Source organism: Euprymna scolopes, chromosome 44, assembly GCF_053919585.1.
Source record: "Euprymna scolopes isolate OS-2025 chromosome 44, ASM5391958v1, whole genome shotgun sequence".
NCBI classification, from domain to species: Eukaryota; Metazoa; Mollusca; class Cephalopoda; order Sepiida; family Sepiolidae; genus Euprymna; species Euprymna scolopes.
In genome coordinates this window covers 10,558,288-10,578,103 of record NC_136525.1, presented here as the reverse complement: position 1 = coordinate 10,578,103, position 19,816 = coordinate 10,558,288, and the positions used below count along the sequence as shown (strand labels likewise).

The window sequence follows — 19,816 nt, the reverse complement described above, 5'->3', positions numbered from 1 at the left end:
TTTGAAAATCTCCAAGTGATTAAATGTCTCGATGTGATTAAGTGTCCACGTGATGGGGAAACCATGTAATTAAATGTCTAGTGATTAATCGTTCGTGATTGATAGTCCGGTGATGAAATGTCGGGCGATGAAAAGACCGTACACCATGTAGATCATTGTGAAAAATAAACAGATATACAAAGATTTGCTGCTTATTTAGACATGCGATTATAATAAAAAAAATGTAAGTAAGGAAGATACAGAAAAGTCTTTATGATGTTCGTACCCAATACGGAACGAAGATGGCATATTCCAAAAACCACGTAATTTAATCAAATAGTTTTTTTTTTATCATTATTATTATAGAAAATCAAATTTTATGACTTGCTCGATGTGAGAGAAACCAGTCGCCATATTTCATTGGATTCGAAATTAATCCCTGGTTACCTTTCCCTTAAAGCCATCTCCATGGGAACGGTCTCATCATTGGCTGCTAAAAATATTTAATCGCTAAAAATCGTAAAATTTTACTTTTTTGAGGAAAAAAAAAAACCTGATCAATTTTAGTGATTTTTGGAATATAACGTCTTCATGCCGTGACAAGTAGGTACACCATAAAGTTTTTTTCTTTCCCTTTTTTTTTCCAAAATAAATATAGATCGTTCGTTCATTTTTGTTCGCCGCGAAAACGCCGCGGTTTTCTACATTGCTAACAGTCTTCTTATACACTTATATATTTAAACTTAAATGTATACAAACATTTTCGGGTAAAATTTTTTGGCGATATACGCCCTCATCATCAAGAATTAATCATCATCATCATCATCAAGAATTAATCATCATCATCATCATCATCAGAATTAATGATTTATATATTTTTTAGTCATGTCATTTTTTTTTTTGTAATTTGTAATTGGTCCATATGAAATTGCATTATATGGCTTTCGTAATTATCTTCTTTCTTATATAAAATCTTATATAGAAATTTATCTCTATTTTTCAAGCACGATTCGTGTGCAGAACATAAGGTGCATACCTTACGTGTTTAACTATCTATATTGGAGGAATGATACACTGTAAACATATAAAAAAATATACAAACGTTTATAAAATCGTGTACCGAACCTAATGCATACGTCTTAATTTTTAAGTATATCTTTTTTTTTTTTTTTTTTTTTAAAGGGAGGTACCTCTCGAAATTGTCAGACCATCTTCGTTAAATTTACCATCTTCGTTTGATTTACCATCTTCGTTTGATTTACCATCTTCGTTTGATTTACCATCTTCGTTTGATTTACCATCTTCGTTTGATTTACCATCTTCGTTTGATTTACCATCTTCGTTAAATTTACCATCTTCGTTAAATTTACCATCTTCGTTTGATTTACCATCTTCGTTTGATTTACCATCTACGTTAAATTTACCATCTACGTTAAATTTACCATCTACGTTAAATTTACCATCTACGTTAAATTTACAATCTTCGTTAAATTTACCATCTTCGTTAAATTTACCATCTTCGTTATATTTACCATCTACGTTAAATTTACCATCTTCGTTAAATTTACCATCTTCGTTAAATTTACCATCTTCGTTAAATTTACCATCTTCGTTATATTTACCATCTACGTTAAATTTACCATCTTCGTTAAATTTACCATCTTCGTTATATTTACCATCTACGTTAAATTTACCATCTACGTTAAATTTACCATCTTCGTTATATTTACCATCTACGTTAAATTTACCATCTTCGTTAAATTTACCATCTACGTTAAATTTACCATCTACGTTAAATTTACCATCTTCGTTAAATTTACCATCTTCGTTAAATTTACCATCTTCGTTAAATTTACCATCTTCGTTTGATTTACCATCTTCGTTAAATTTACCATCTACGTTAAATTTACCATCTTCGTTAAATTTACCATCTTCGTTTGATTTACCATCTTCGTTTGATTTACCATCTTCGTTTGATTTACCATCTTCGTTAAATTTACCATCTACGTTAAATTTACCATCTTCGTTAAATTTACCATCTTCGTTAAATTTACCATCTTCGTTAAATTTACCATCTTCGTTAAATTTACCATCTTCGTTTGATTTACCATCTTCGTTTGATTTACCATCTTCGTTAAATTTACCATCTACGTTAAATTTACCATCTTCGTTACATTTACCATCTTCGTTAAATTTACCATCTTCGTTAAATTTACCATCTTCGTTAAATTTACCATCTTCGTTATATTTACCATCTACGTTAAATTTACCATCTTCGTTAAATTTACCATCTTCGTTAAATTTACCATCTTCGTTAAATTTACCATCTTCGTTAAATTTACCATCTACGTTAAATTTACCATCTTCGTTTGATTTACCATCTTCGTTTGATTAAATCCACATTTGCTAATTTATATTTGAAATATCATTTGAAAATTAAATAAGATATGCAAAAATTAATAATCTAAATAAGACGTTCGTTTGTTTGTTAAAGTATTTTAAGATTTTGGTGGACATTTTTATATCCATTACATTAAAGAGAAGTTTCAACCTCTAGTTACTTCCGGTTGCAGCTTTGTATTTTAATTAATTTTTTGTTTTACTGTATCTTTTGGTCGTTAAATTGTTAGGTGAAATTATGGAATAGTTTCAAAAAAGCCCCTCACCTCCCCATGTTAAGAATGCTTTTTAGAAAAAAAAAACATTCTGAACATGGGGAGGGACAACCGGAAGTCAAATGGAGACACGAATCGTTAAGATTATCTCATCATCTAATATTCCTAATATTTCCAAAGTCATATCACCCGCAAATCTTTACCCGCGTCGTTCATTGCGCGACCACTCACCTCCAACTGTCAGCTGGGCCCAAGTCGACGCCTCCTGATAAATACAAGTATAGACGCCGCTGTCCTCTTCCGTGACGTCACGAATGACAAGTTTATGAAGTTTTTTGTCTGTAAGCATGAGATACTTTTTATCTTTCGTCAGTCGCAATTGCTGTCCGCCTTTCAGCCAAATTGGTCGCGCATTTCCTTCGGAATATTCGCACGCAAATGTCACCGTTTCATTTTCCTTGGCTCTTGTGTCGCAGAGCTTCTTTGTGAAGTGCGGTACAAAAGCTAGAAAGGTTAAGTACATCAGTAAGTAAAGCATGACTGATAATTCAACGAGGATATATATATATAAAAGTGAACGTGTCTGTGTGTCTGTATATATATTTATATGTGTGTGTGTGTACATTTCCCTACGCAATAACTTTGTCAATTTTCAGTCTACAGACTCGAAATTTGATATACAGGGTACTGAGATTTGGGAAAATCTTTGTAATCCATTTGAGGCCAGAATTTTGGCTGTTAAGGGGTCAAAGTTCAACGATTTGACCTTTGAGAACTCTACCAAACTCCTCCGCCAATTTTGGATCTAAACACCTGAAATTTTAGATGTAGATTCCTTGGACAGGGATCTAACTTAATAACTTGATTTGAGCCCAAAACAATAAATATTCAGGGGTCATAATAGGGGTAAATTTTTTAAAAAATTGACTTTTTTTTTTTGCTAAGCATACACCTCCAAACACCCGGGCAACGCCGGGCTGAAATGCTAGTGTATATATATATATATATATATATATATATATATATATATATATATATATATATATACGATTAATTTAATATTCGTTTGAAATTGATTAAAAAGCGTAGGTACGGGATATAAAAATGGGGGTGGGTTAAATTTTTATACAAAAAGATTTAACAATTTGAGAAATTCTTCTGCCAGCCCCAAATTAGAGACACAATCAAAACTGTCAAATGGATTTTACAATTCGCTCTCTGCAAGACTTTAAAACATTTCATAGTTTTGAACACAGCAGGCATTTTCAACCAAATACTGGCTAATTGCCACCTAAATATTTATAAAAGTGAGAATATGTGTGTGTGTGTGTGTGTGTGTGTGTGTGTGTGTGTGTGTGTGTGTGTGTGTGTGTGTGTGTGTGTGAGAGAGAGAGAGAGAGAGAGAGGACACTTCTCAACCTATATACTCAACAAATTTTTCGATCTACAGACTTGAAATTTAGTATATAGATTATTCAGACATGTGGAAAACGTTTTAATCGGTTTTCATCCGAAAATAAATAAAATAAGGGCTGGTAAGGGGTCGAAATCGAAAATTTGGTACGTGGTAATTGTCGGATTTTTCACAGCTTGATAGAATTCAAAATAGACTTTGTATCCTAGTGGGGGATGCCCTTTTCTCTTCCCTGCAACCTCTTTCCCACAGAAGAGATGTTGTGAGCTTGTCTCTGCTTTATCATTATTTTTATGACAAGTGCTCGGCTGAGCTCCAATCTATGGTCCTCCCTCGTCAAACTTTCATGAAAACCCACTCATCTAGCTGAAAACACTATCAATAATTTTCCCACTCTCTATCTATGCCTAAACCTAAATGTAGATTCCATGAACAAGAATTCTTTCTTAGAACTTCAAGCCTGTAGAGCTCTTTCGTTTGCCTGCTTTTCAGCTGACTACAATATGATCATAGTCAAGTCCAATGTAAACAAGTTTCTTGATGAGCTGTCCCCTTAAGTAATCAAATTTACGAAATTTTCACTACTAATGATTATTACAATATTTTCCATTGACTACTGTACACTCATTAACCCTTATCCTCTAGTGGCCTCCCGGCCTTGATAAGTGGCGACTCCTTTGTAAAAAAAAAAAAATTAAATAGCTGCAATGTGTTTTGTTTTATTGATTTGAGATATGGTCCATTATGTGATTCAGCAACTCATCAGAGACAAATAGATATTACTAATTGCGGCTGATGAGCTGTTAGCATTGGTATATGGTACATAAGTATAAAAACCTTTTTGGAAAAGGGATTGTGAAATTAGAGAGTTCATTTGTTTGTTACACAGTATAATTAAAGGGAGATAACTTGAATAGAGCTCAAGGGAAATAACTCCCGAATAGACTGAACTAATACTATAATTTTTATCAAAAACGAAGTTATAATACTTTTCAGCTTGTTCCTAAGAAATTCCCTTTCAATGATCAGTTTAAAATTAGGGTTCATTCTCTTGTTGCACTGTATAATTCAAGGGAAATAACTCTGGATATACCCTCATTATTATTAAAAAGTAAATTATATTTATCAGTTTGTTTGTTTGTTGTTTTTTTGTTGCTGTTGTTTGTTGTTGTTGTTTTTTATTTTGCTCCTAGAAACTCACCTTCGACAATCAGTTTTGCCCAAGTTGAGATTTCACCAAAAATGCAAGTATATTCGGCTGCGTCTTCAAAAGTGACGTCATGAATAATTAATTTCTGAATCTGTTTATCTGTGATTATTTCATATTTGTCGTCTGCCTCCAGTTTTTGTCCTCCCTTCATCCAAATTGGGCTCAGGTTCTCATAGGACATTTCACAAATAAATGTTGCTGTGTCTTTTTCCTGTACCCACAGTTGGCCCAATTTCTTTGTGAATTCAGGTCTGAATTCTAGAAATGTTAGTGAACAGTGGATTAGCAAACGCTCGTATTATTATTAGACAAGGACGATAAAATATCCACGTACGCATGAAAGACATTGATATTATTAAGAAAAAAAACATTAAGGAATTTTTCGAAACTATTGCAAGTTGGAATAGCTAGTTTTAAATATATAAGTAAAAAGTTAGATGTTAAATTTACTATTAAATGGCTTTATAAAACTAATTTCCGTCAACCTTTTATTTAAAAGTTTTAGTTGTACTAGAATAATTGGTACTTATACAGTTTAATCAAGACATTAAAAATTGAAAATATCGAAAAAAAAAAAAACCCGTTATGGAATGATGTTCTCCGAAAAAAAAAAAAAAAAAAAAAAAACTTTTTTTCACTTAATTTGATCAAGTATTTTTTTTCTGTTTTTTTTTTTTTTTTTTTTTTTTTTTTAGAGGAAAATCAAATTTTACTGATATCAATTGTATTTCGCCATCTTGTTTATTTCTTTCACCAGGAGGTCCATGCGTCAAGGGAGGTAACTCCAATCACCGCTAAAAGTTTGGTAGAATACAATCGATCTCATTAAAATGTGATTTTCTCTGTAAAAAAAAACAAAAAAAAAAAACTACTTGGTCAAATTAAGTGATTTTGTTTTAGAACTTCATTCCATAATGGGTACGTATAATATAACTTCTTTTTTTTTTTTTTCGATATTTTCATTTCTTTTAATGTCTTGATTAAATTGTACAAGTATCTAGAAATATGCAAAAATTCGTTCCTTTTGAAAATAACTAAGAATTTGCAAAGTTCTGACGGTTTTATGCAATATAAGTTCAAATACTACATGCACAGGCCCAATAGAGAGTTCAGCCCCATTGGTACACGAAAAGTCTATAATCAACAAACCTAGAAAACAAGCTTAATAAAGATTGTATTCGCTTCTTTTTTTTTTTTTTTTTTTTTTTTTACAATATTAATCATTACATATACGCATATTAAATTTTTTGTAGTCATACCAACTCACCGTGAACAACGAGTTTAGCCCAAGTTGAAGTTTCACCATAAATACAAGTATATTCGGCCTTGTCTTCGAATCTGACGTCACGAATAATAAGTTTTTGCACTTTTTTATCTGTGACCAATTGATATTTTTGGTTGGTAGACAATTTCTGTCCCCCTTTCATCCAAATGGGTGACAAATTCTCTTCGGACATTTCACACACAAAAGTGGCTGTGTCTTTTTCTTGAACTTTTAATTCTCTTAGTTTTTTAGTGAATTCGGGTTTAGATGCTACAAATGTTAAGGAAATTAAGATCAGTCATAAATAAAATGAAATTAAGATCCGTCATAAATGGAATTAAGATCAGGCATAAATAAAATGAAATTAAGATCAAACAAACAAAATGAAATTAAGATCAGACATATAAAATGTAATTAAGATCTGTCATAAATGAAATGTAATTAAGATCGGTCATAAATGAAATGTGATTAAGATCGGTCATAAATGAAATGTAATTAAGATCGGTCATAAATGAAATGTAATTATGATCAGTCATGAATAAAATGTAATTAGGATCAGTCATAAATGAATTTAAGATCAGTCATAAATAAATTGAAATTAAAATCAGTCATAAATAAATTGAAATTGAAATCAGGCATAAATAAATTGAAATTAGTCATAAATTGAAATCAGTCATAAATTGAAATTAAGATCAGTCATAGATGAAGTTAATGACAGTTATGAGTTACATCTTAGAAGAAAGCACAAAATCATACATTTGATGCTACAAATGTTAATAAAATTAAGATTGAAGCTTTAAATCTACTGAAACTTCTGTGTTTACTAAAGAGTGCAGAGCGTATTTATATGGTTATACAAACATTATCAGCTACACATGGGCATACATGTTTCAGCGGCAATCTTTTATCGGAGATCCCACGTCTTCAGGCTAACAGAGGAAATATCATTCTAACAGACTCAGTCATTAGCCATTGAACCACAGTCACCTCCCAGTTCGGGGGGGGGGGGGTCGGTCGTTGTAGTAGTAGTAGTAATAATAATAATAATAATAATAATAATAATAATACAGTGCAATTCAGTAATAATATCCAATAGAAATATTATTAATATACGTTCACAAAAACTGCACTATTATACACATATATATATATATATATATATATATATATATATATATATATATGTATATGAATTTATGAAAAAAAAAGTGTTTAAATACAGTGTTTGTGGCATAGTGGACCAAATGAAGATTTATCATAAAAAATTGATTTTTAGGGTCATTTGGGTCTGTTTCGATTGAATATCACATTTAAAATCGTCACCAGCAAATAGTTCTTATTATATTACTAGTCTAGGTGCTGGGCGTTGCCCAGGTGCTTGGAGGTATGTGTTGAGCAAAAAAAAAAAAAAAAAAAAAATGTGGTAGTAGGCAGGCAAGCAGGCTCAAACCCGTACCATGAAGGAGGCAAAGAATGTGAAAAAAAAACCTGACGTCTTTGCTGTTGCGCCCATCGCCAAACTGGAAGTGACGTAGGTTTAAATTAAGGCTAGACAATCGAAAAGAGGGGATGACTTTCGAAAATACCGGCAAAAAAAGCGGCTCCTTCCTGTAGAAGTTGAGGGTGAAAGAACTAATGTTTTTAGCCAATTTTTTTATATTTGTCCTCCGAACGGTCGAGCTTCAAAACGATACCGATCTTATGAAAATCCTTCGCCTTTGTCGAAAGTTTTAGGCAGACATACAAACATACATTAAAACAGACAGGTGAGATCTATATTATAGAAGACCTTCATTTTCCAATGAATTGCCCTATGATTTCACTAGTCGCCATTTTGAATATTATTGTTTAACAATCCATAAGTTTACAAGTCAACATGGTTTCGTTTTCGAGTTTCAATTGTTTGTTTTTTTTTTGGAGGGGGGGGGCATTGGGAGTCCTGTGCGCACAAGGAAAGTTTATTTTTATTTTTTTGTTTTTTTTTAGACGAGGAAGGGTTCATTTTTATTTCCCACTTTCTTTTTACAGGGAAGGATTCAAATCTCCTTTTTATGCTCTCATTAATAATTTAATTTGAGGAGGAGGGGCACGGAGGCAAAAGGTTAGTGACGGCAGTGTATGAATCTAAAAAATATGTTGCCATCTATAAAAGGCAAAATGGGCGCACGCATTTGTGTATGGCCAAGAAAGGCTTTTAGTCATGGGGGTTCTCGAGAGGGTTACTATTTTTTACAGCTTTTTATATACGCCCTAGATCATAATATCTACGATTTGCGAACAGACATTGTGTCTACATTTATTTTGAACGACTTTTATAAAATTTATGCTATTCCGTCCTTTCGCATGTTTGTTGGTCTTTTTCATATAAATAAAGCAAAATTCATCAAAGGCTGTTCTTGGCCTTTGGGCCAGGAGCAGAAAAGGAAGTAATCAGTTCTGGTCAATGTGGGGGCAACCCTTCATATCGGACAATTGCTTTTTAAGTCAATTAGTTTGGTCAATGTGGGGGAAACCCTTCATATCAGACAATTGCAAATTTTGGACCCTACCAGAGTGCCCCCTTGGGGGAGCTGGCTTTTCCTCCCCACATTAAAACATGGCCTTGTGCCTAATTTGCTCAGTGGGGAAGCAAATAAATACAAGCCGTCAGCGGTCTTTCGTGCCTGGAACGTCTTGAAAGCAATCAGCTTTGAGCAATGTCGGGGAAATCCCTTCATATCAGACAATTGCTATTCATTTGAGAGCTCCCCCCTTTTCGGGGGAGCTTGGTTTCCACAACATCGGGACAAAACAAATAAATGAAACGGCAGAAAACTGAACTGGCCTTCAGCCAATCTTCATTCACTTAGAAAGTCAACTTTTTAAATTTGAAAGCTTTTCACTTCCTCTTGCCTCCTTGCATAGCGGTAAAATGTCACGTTTTCTTTCCACCTTCACATCGTGGGTTCAAGCCTGCCTGCCAACTATCACTTTTTTTTTTTTTTTTTCCTCCAAACACCCAGGCAATGCCGGGCACCCCCACTAGTAATAATTTAAAAAAAAAAAAATGCAGGTCTTCTTTCTAAGAATATGAAAATATTCCCGTTTAAAGAAGCAAATCATTAGCTAAAATAACATTAGCTTCTCTCTCCATTAAATAAAACCTTGAGGAAAACTCAGCAAAAGTCTCCTTGTGTTACTTTCTTCATGAAAAGAGGCAGAAAGCACATAAAATACCAGCACGTATATATAAAGACTTATTTTAATTTATTTATTTCCCTCATCTTTTTTAGTTGTTTCATGACATTTCGGCCAATTATTCCTCTGACCTTCATCAGGTGACGGGATAGGAACTCTGAATCTTCGGGCCCATGGCACAGTGGATAGAGATGGTGAATCTCTACAGTTCCAGGTGAGCATTGTCTGAAAATAGCGGTTTCAATCTTACCCAAAGCCTTTTTCATTCACGCCATCTGGCTGTTATATGAAGGTGATTGCTTGCTTTCAACTCTGCGTAAAATCAGATGCATTTCGTCCTTGAAATGAAAAATGGGACTTAAAGTAATTTTGAGAGTTCATTCTCTTATTGCACAGTATGTTTCAAGGGAAATAATTCTGGATATAGTGAACTGACATATATATATATTATTCCTTAATAGGGATTAATTTTTGAGATGAGCATTATATATATTAATTTATTTTTATTTCAGACTATTATTCTCATCTTTATTAGTTGTTGTTTTTTTATCTTTTATTGGTTTTTGTTTATTCACAACGTTTCGGCCAACTATTCCTCTGTCAGTGATGGCTGAGAATGCAATTAGGAGATTCGAAGTTCCTATCCGTCCACCTGACGAAGGCCAGAGGAATAGTTGGCCGAAACGTTGTGAATAAACAAAACCAATAAAAAGATCAAAAAACAATAACTAATAAAGATGAGAATAATAGTCCGAAATAAAAATAAATTAGTGAGCTGACATCTTCATTTTTATAAAAAGGAAAAAAAAAACTAACTTATAATATGCATTGGTTAATCTATTTTTTTTTTTTTTTACCTCAAAGATAAGTGCTAATAGCTAACTGACAATCTTATTAAGCCTTACATGTGTTTCGTTTTATTGATGGCAGATATGGTGTAACGGGGCTGTTATACTTGAACAATGTTTGTTACACTTTAAACCTCTCTCGGACCCCCACGCTGTCCGGTACCGTTGCAAATGAACAAACAAACAAAAATAAATAAATCCGACTCTGTTTTTTTTTCCCGTTTAAGCAAGGGCCATTTACCACCGTTACTCTCCAAACAATGTCTTGAATTTGAAGCCATGTTTAATTTCAGAAGAGTTTCCGATTGGTAGTTATTCTATGCAAGTCCTGGAGATGAAGAATTCTCGGTGGGCAGCTGTTCTGTATAAGAGCAAAAGATCCTTCTTGTGTTGACAGGAAAAAATTATGTGCTAGGATGCTGCTTCCCACCTGACTACAACTCGGATGTATTCAAGTCCAACATAAACAAATTCCTGATAAACCGCCCTCTTAAGACATTTTATCAGATCTCCATTACTAGCGATTACTACAATATTGTCCCATTGATTACTGTACATTCAATAACCCTTATCCCCGAGTGGCCTCCGGGTCTTGATAAGTGGTGACTTCCATGTAAAAAAATATTTATGGAGCAATTCTGGTTTCTGATTGGTTGATAACAGAATGTGAATTAATTTGATTCGTCAGTTCCTATCAGCATATAAATAGAATCTCCCAACTTTAAGGGAGCATACCCGAGGCTGCTGAGATATATTATTATTATAATGTTAATAATATATCTCGGCGGCCTCGGCATACCCCCCATTATAAATGATGAAGATGAGTCTGTTTGATGCTTCAGCTGCTTTGAGACTTGGGTAGAAAAGTACTGGTCAAAAATCAGACCAACAGGTGCGAGGTCAGGAACTGGCCCAGTACCTGTCAGACTGACACCCAGGAGGTCCACCCTCTCAGGCCTTGTCACCCAGCTTTTGTAAGTTCATTGCTTACTGCTTGTGGTACACCGATTGGGGAATGCCGACAGGAATGCTCGGGCAATTTTTTGCTAGGCAAGAGTACCCTTCCTTTAGGGGAGCATGTTTGACACCCCACTTTCTCGACCTTGTGTCACACAATGCTGGGGTGGGCAGCATTCAAATATCAACTCCCATTATAATTCAAAAATATTGCAACACAATGCTTGCTTGCTTTTTTTTTTTTACTGTTCATTTCATCTGCCATGGAATTTACAAAACCCTGTCATCTCAACACCAGCTTAAAAGTCTCTCACTGCTACCATGGGGCCCACATGTCTATCTCGCCTAGCACGCACTTTTCTTCTACTTTAACCTCATGCTGACCATAGCCAGCGATTCTTTGCTTTCGACTTTACGCATCCATCTTTCTCAGCGCACACTTTTCCTCTCTCTCCGACCACGTGGAGCATTTTTTCTTTTTTCTTGTGACACAAGCTTGCATACACTTCCTAATATGTTCTTTAACAGCTACTGCTGCTAATATATTCGCAAGCCAGCTATCCGACAGCTCTTTCTGATATTCTCACTCACACCCACACACACTGTTAAAATGGTCCATTGTGCTATCAAACAACTCATCAGAGACAAATAGATATTATTACAAATTGCACCTTGCCTCTAATGGGCTCAGCATTGGTAACTGGTGATTCATAAGTTTTAAAAACATTTGAGGAAGGGTGGGGAGAGTTCATTCGTTTGTTACATAGTATAATAAAAGGGAGATAATTTGAATAGTATTCAAGAGAAATAACTACTAAATATACTGAGCCAATACTCTAATTTCATTAACGACTAAATTATAATATTTATCAGCTTGATGCCAAAAAATCCACCTTCAACAATCAGTTTAAAATTTATTCTCGTTGCACTATATGATTTAAGGAAAATAACTCTGGACATGTTGAGCCGACACCCTCGTTATTATTAAAAACTAAATTACAATAATATTTATCAGTTTGTTTTTTTTCCTCTCTGGGGACTCACCTTCGACAATCAGTTTTGCCCAAGTTGAGGTTTCACCAAAAATGCAAGTATATTCGGCTGCATCTTCAAAAGTGACGTCATGAATAATAAATTTCTGAACGTGTTTATCTGTGATTATTTCATATTTGTCGTCTGCCTCCAGTTTTTGTCCTCCCTTCATCCAAATTGGGCTCAGGTTCTCATAGGACATTTCACAAATAAATGTTGCCGTGTCTTTTTCCTGTACCCACAGTTGGCCCAACTTCTTTGTGAATTCAGGTCTGAATTCTAGAAATGTTAGTGAGAATTGGTCAATAAACATAATTAGCATATAATCAAGGATATTATCTAAATATTAATTTGCATGTCTGTACGTCCAGTGTCACAAAAAAATCATCATCATCACAAACATTAATTAATGAGAAACGAATTACCTCTCTTTATAGTCGCTCTTTATCAGTTAAAAATCATTAAAACCATTTCCTGTCCAAAAATTAAAACCCCCCAAAAAACCTGGCTGTCTGCATACGGTTTCAGAATAGAAAATATCTGCAAAGTGTATATTTTCAAAAATAGAGAGAAATAGTGAGAGAAGGATATAGATAGATATATAGAGAGTGTGTGTGAATTTAGGCAGAATGTTTTCATTTAAACATACGTTATAATATAGCACCTAATTATTTTCTTTTTTAAGTTAATTCTACTTTCCATATAAACATTCTTGTGTGTTAAATTGGCATCTTTTTTTTTTCCATTTTTGAGAGTACATTCAACTGGCTATTTTATAATTTAAAAAAAGAGTACTTGTACAGTTTGATCAAGACATTAAAAAATGAAAGTATCGAAAAAAAATTGTACGTATCTGATTTGGACTGAAGATCTCAAAAAAAAAATTTCATTTAATTTGATCAAGTAGTTTTTTTTTTTTTACAGTGGAGAAACACGTTTTTATGAGAGCACGTTAAAGTCAGCCATTATGGAATCTTTTGAAAACGCCACGGGGAGATAACTCCAGTTAAAGCGCCGACACTCCCTCCACATCTTTATTACTAGCTTTTCTTCCTAAAAATCGAACCTTTTGCTCGGTATCATAACAAATTGTTTTTTCAGTGTAAAAAAAAACAAAAAAAAAGAAACCTAAAAAATTACGTGAAATTTATTTTTCAGAGAACTTCGTTCCATAACGGATACGTGCAATATAACCTTCTGTCGATATTTTCATTTTTTAATGTCTTAATTAAACTGTATAAGTACCAAAAAAGTCATGTTAAGGAGACTAATTTTATATATTTTTTTTAAATTAAAAAGAAATGTGCCAGTTTATATTAAAAAATTATTCAGACAGAAAAAAAAAAATGTGTAAGGTGTTGAATTTTCATTAAAAAAAAAACAAAAAAACTAAAGTTTTAAATAAAAAATTATTTTAAATATGTTTTCTTTTAATTTCTTTCATTTATAATGCGTTTTAAAAATTTTCAACTAACATGGCGGCCTTTGAGCTGAGATCACAGTGTAGTATCTGTTCTTCAGATGCTGCACTTCAATTTCTTGTTCTCTGTCAGTGGAGGAGAAGTCCTTCCCAACTGAGACAATTTTTAATTTTTGTTCCTTTTCTCCATGTTAAAAAAACGACCCTGGTGTCTAACTCTGCCCCCGTGGGGAGGCATTGTGAATAAGTACTAACATGGAATTTCCACGGGTTCTGCTAGTTATTATCATTTGTACTCACTAGGAGTTCTCAAACTGATTATCAGAGATTATGCACTAACAATAACTGATGATGTCCTTTAAGTTTGGATAACAACAAGTTTTTTTTCAGATTTTGAATGCTGTCCACCTTTTTTGATAACCTTATCGCAACAGCCACTTCCCATTGATTTCTTGCTAGCAACCTAATTAGTCTTCACTGGAATTTGGATGGCAATATACTTTCCCAAGGTTGCAGTACTCTTCGCCCTCACTCAGTGGAGGTCTAGTTAGTGCTCCCCTTCCTCACTCTTTCCATCCTCCTTGACCCTTCACGACTAAAAATAATGTCATTATTTTTATTTATTTTTGTTTTAGACAATAGTAAGGAGTATTTTTCTGGTATCTGAGTGACAACGAGTCTTCCCAGCTTTTCAGTACTCTCAACCATTTTTGGTAACCTTTGCAAATGACTTTGCATTATTGCAAGTGCCACTTCCATCCGCCTTGCCCCTTCATAACTTTGAAGATCAGTACAGGATGGAATGATGAAATTGTTGCACTAGAAAAGACGACATGATTCCATTTCTGTTTGATGAAAACCAGTTTTCTTTTTTTTTGTTGCAGACCATCTACTAGTTGGCCAGTCGTGTACGAATCCCAACAGCGATAGGAGGCTTCTATCATGTCTGAAAGTGACACAATGTTCGACGAATGAGATCAGAGATGCGCCGTTGTACAACTCATGCTCTCTACCGATCCAAGTTACGACAACAGGACCATTGCCAGCACCCTTAAAATGCATCGCTGGATTGACGCGAATAACAGGGACGTGCCCAGGGTGATGAAAAAGTTTCCCGCCACAGTTATGGTCTTTGGTGTGGTTTCAAGTGAGGGCCACATCATGCCACCTCACATCTTTTAAGTCGACGTGAAAGTCAACACCAAAGTGTACCTGGACGTACTAAAGAGTGTGGTTATCCCCTGGTGCAATCAGGTGGCCGCTCACAGACCCTTGGTGTAGCAGCAGGACTTGGCATTGCCCTACAAGTCCAGATTTTACTTCATAAAGAACGCTATGACTTTGTACATTTCTCTCGCTTGCCTCTCTTCTCCCCTAACCTGAACCTGCTGGACTACTTCGTTTGGTCATACGTCGAGAACATCACCAACATGACCTCCCACAACACTAAAGCCAGCCCGATCGCCGCCATCCACCAAGTATTTACCAAGCTCCTGCCAGCACTTGTAGAAAAGGCATGCTCCCAGCTCTGGACTAATATCGAGGCGGTGATTGAGGCTGCATGCGGCTACATTGAATAGATGTCAGCTCTACTACATAATCAAGTTACCTAAATTTGTTTTTTGGTTTTGTTTTACTATACACATAGATTCGAAAAAGTTGTCAAAAAACAAATATATAACAAATAAATGTTATCAAAGGCAAGATAAGTTACTTTTCTGCCAAACTGGATATATTTTTTGTGTTTTTATTCAATGTAACATGTTTATTCAGCTCGAAAACTATACAGTGTTTATCGATGTATTGGAAAATTCAAAATGGCGACCGACACTCTCTTTAACACGGTAAGTTCAGGAAAAGATGTTATAAATAATAAATTAGACAAAATACTGTTAGAAATTCGCTCATTATATGTTACTGTAACATAAGTTGACATATATTCGGTGTTTTTTAAATAGTATTTTATCTAGTTTATTATTTATAACACCTTTTAACAAACTTACCATGTTAAAGAGAGTGTTGGGCGCCATTTTGAATTTTCCAATACATCGGTAAACGCCGCATGTTTTTCGAGCTGAATAAACATGTTACATTGAATAAAAACACAAAAAATATATCCAGTTAGGTAGAAAAGTAACTTACCTTGCCTTTGATAACATTTATTTGTTATATATTTGTTTTTTGACAACTTTTTCGAATCTATGTGTACAGTAATACAAATCCTTTTTTTTCAGGTTACAATGTGGAAACAATGTTTTTCCGACCCCTGGTTACAGTATTTGCTCTGTCATATGGTGTTATTTATAATGTAATTTGAATCTATGTGTACAGTAACACAAACCCGATTTTTTCAATAAAAGTTTTAAAATAAAGCTGTAGTGTTGTTTTCTTAAGGGCGACACTTATCATTCTACCCTGTAGAATATAGGAATGTTGGGTACTCGTACAGTTTAATCAACACATTAAAAAATGAAAATATTGAAAAAAAGTTATATACATATCCGTTTTGGACTGAAGTTCTCCGAAAAAAAAAATATCACTTAATTTGATCAAGTAGTTTATTTTTAGTTTTGTTTTTTTTTTTCAGCGGAAAAAAAACACGTTTTCATGACAGTGCGCTTAAGGTAGCCATGTTTGGATTTTTAGAACATGCCACGGTCTAAAGCGCCGACACCCCCTCCTCATGTTAAATCATAGCTTTTCTTCCTAAAAATCGAAACCTAACTACCTTTTGATCGGTATCATAAATTGTTTTTTTGCTGTAAAAAAAATAAATAAATAAATAAATAAAATTTAAAAAAAACTACTTGATCAAATTAAGTGAGTTTTTTTTTTCAGAGAACTTCATTCCATAACGGATACGTACAATATTACTTTTTTTTTTTTTTGATATTTTCATTTTTTTAATGTCTTGTTTAAACTGTACAAGTACCGAATGTTGTTTCTTAGGCAATTGTGGTTAGAATTTTATAAATGTAAAAAAAAAAAAAAAAAAAAAAAATGGGGGGGGGGAAGAAAAAAAATAGGTATGAATGTGAAAGTTATTTCCTGTTGCTTTTGGATGCTGCTAATCTGCAATAAGAACTTAATGGATGGAGTTGAATGCAATATAAAATCTTAGCAGAAAAAACACAAGAAAAAAAACAAACTTATATTTGGCTTCTTAATCTGGGATGCGTTTCTGTTTTTCGATAAACGATGTGCAGATGTAAATGCATGCAAAATGACGTCATCAGTAAAGAAAAAAAAGACTATAAAAAGCAAAAGAGAATGATCACTTGAGAGATGTCGATAACGTCCGTGATCATGTGCAAGATGTGAAGGACATTCGCGAGAAGATGATCACGAGAGGAAATAAATGTTGTTGCTACAAAGAACTAGCGAGTTGGAGTTATTTCCTATTTTTTGTCTTGATCTCCTTTGCACCTGAAACTTGACACAACGTGTGTTAAGTCTGGGGACAACGATACATGTCTTTTTCATCTAGAAATTATAATATGAGCCGGGGCCCATCAGTGAGGCCCGTAATATTATACACGTGCTATGCATCTGAAAAAGATAGTCTTTTATATAAAAAAAAATCTAAAAAACAAAACAAAAAAAAGAGAATAAGTTCATTCAACTTGGCCCAAATTAAGTTTTCACCAAGAAAATAAAAATAAATCTATCCGATTTGGCCCAAGTTAGGCTTTTAACAAGATAAAAAGAATAGTAATAAGTCCATCCAACTTGGCCCAAGTTTTTATCCAGACTACAAGTATTATATTATTCAGAAAAGTACGTCACAACATCACAGCACAAACAAAATAAACACATCTACATCAGGGTTTCTCAACCAGATTACCCCTGGAATCTTACCGTCTGCAAAAGTTTCTTAACAGGGTAGATAATGCAGTTTTTACTTTTTTTTTTTTTTTAGTTTTTGTTTGGTTAATATCATTTGGCCATTGCATCAACTTGATAAAATTATTAAAATTATGTTATAATTTTAACAATTTAAAGAAAAAAAAAGAAGCTCATTTAAAAAGTTGCATTTTAATGTAAATTGCTACATATGCCACATAATCTATACTTCCAGGGAGAAGGAGCAGATAATGTCTGGGAGGATGGTCAAGAAAACGGACACTACAACAACAAAATGGACACTGCATTACCTTCCACTAAAAAGGCATGTGATGTTATTTTCAGGTTAATTCGTGCACTAGTTTGAAGATTAGTTTTATGCAAGGGAGATAAATCCATAAATATTGGGGTGGGGAGCAGATATTCTTTGAGACATTTATTGTCAATATTACAAAAGGTTTAAAAATGGTTGAGAAACACTAATTTGCATGCTCAATGCTCGTCTACATATGGTAATCAATAAACATTCAAATATATAGAATTCAAACAATGTAATGATTAAAGAGACTTTTTTTTTAGTCAAGGGCAGATAATTACATAAATAGACAACTAATCTCATATACATTATATATATATATATATATATATATATATATATATATATATGTATGTATAATTAGCATATTAAATGAAAGATGAGGAAGAAAAGTTATAAGTTTATCATATCATCAGAAAAATAAGGAAAAAGTAAAAGGGGAAAATTAAGAAAAAAAAAGACCTCTTTAGACCATGCATTTCGAAGCTAAATGCTTCTCATCAGAAGTTGAATATAACTTATTCCTCGTTTTTCATGTAATATATTTGTTTGCTCCTCTTAATACATTGAGTTTTTTTTTCATCTTCCAAGTTTTGCTTTGTTAAAGATATATTTGATAACATAACTGTGTGTGTGTGTGTGTATATATATATATATATATATATATATATATATATATATGCAAAGCATTCAAAATCAAATTATTAAATAGCTCCTACCTTGTACGTTGAGTTTGGCCCAAGTTGAAGTCTCGCCAAGAATACAAGAGTAGTCTCCCTTGTCTTGAGCTGTGACATCACGAATAATTAATTTCTGGACCTTTTTGTCGGTGATGATCTCATATTTTTTGTCGGCAGTCAGTTTTTGTCCTCCCTTCATCCAAATCGGTTTCTGGTTCTCCATCGACATTTCGCACTCAAAAGTTGCAGTGCCCTTTTCCGTGACATTCTGATCAGTAAGTTTCTTTGTGAATTCTGGTTTCTTGACTATATCGAAAAAAAAAAAAAATAAATAAATATTTGGGATGGTATCAATGATGTAACCAAAGAAAGTAATTTCTCCCCATCTTTTGAAACTTATTAATGAGGTACATACATATATATATATATATTTTTTTTTTTTCAACGTTTACAGAATGTAAGAGTTTTCCCCTCCCCGTTGTTTGTACTTTAGGATGGTATTGCCAACACAAACTGAAGATTTTTTTTTCTTCTTATACAGTAGGCTGGAGAAAAGAACACCCACACACACACACAAACTCTGCGTCCGAGCAAACTATCATTGTTTGGTTTCTTATACAGTAGAACCCCGGGATACGACATTAATAATAAGTAACAAAATACAGTACAGTATATAATACACATGTATATAATCAAATAACATTATAAATAACACCGTAAGGTGGGGCAAATACCATAACCAGGCCGGAAAAACATCATATTTCACATTGTAATCTCAAAAAAAAAAAAAAAAAAAAAAAAAAAAAAAAAAACATATCCTCGAGCCACCGTATCCCAGGATTCTACTGTAGATACGTTAGATTTCGGAATTAACCAATAAACTACAAATCACTTTACATTAGCAACTCCAACAACAATAACTATTAGAACACTAAAAACAAACATCAAAAACAAAAACAAAAGTTTAGCTGTTCGAGGGAAGAAACTACTAGAATAGAAAGCTTTCTTGCATTCTAGTAGTTTCTTCCCTCGAACAGCTAAACTTTGGAATTCCTTTCCTG

General features: G+C 33.5%; 1 protein-coding gene across 1 annotated transcript in view; it reads right to left on the bottom strand.

The window, feature by feature from the left end:
* The window catches only part of LOC145268689 (uncharacterized), a 1,072,728-nt gene that overhangs the window by 859,537 nt on the left and 193,375 nt on the right, over nt 1-19,816 (bottom strand). Inside the window, exons 18-22 of the mRNA XM_080124201.1 lie at nt 18,795-19,061; nt 12,509-12,775; nt 6,486-6,752; nt 5,210-5,476; nt 2,826-3,098 (exon numbers count right to left, since the gene is read on the bottom strand). Coding sequence (XP_079980327.1) covers nt 2,826-3,098; nt 5,210-5,476; nt 6,486-6,752; nt 12,509-12,775; nt 18,795-19,061 — 1,341 coding nt within the window. The remainder of the gene's footprint in view (nt 1-2,825; nt 3,099-5,209; nt 5,477-6,485; nt 6,753-12,508; nt 12,776-18,794; nt 19,062-19,816) is intronic.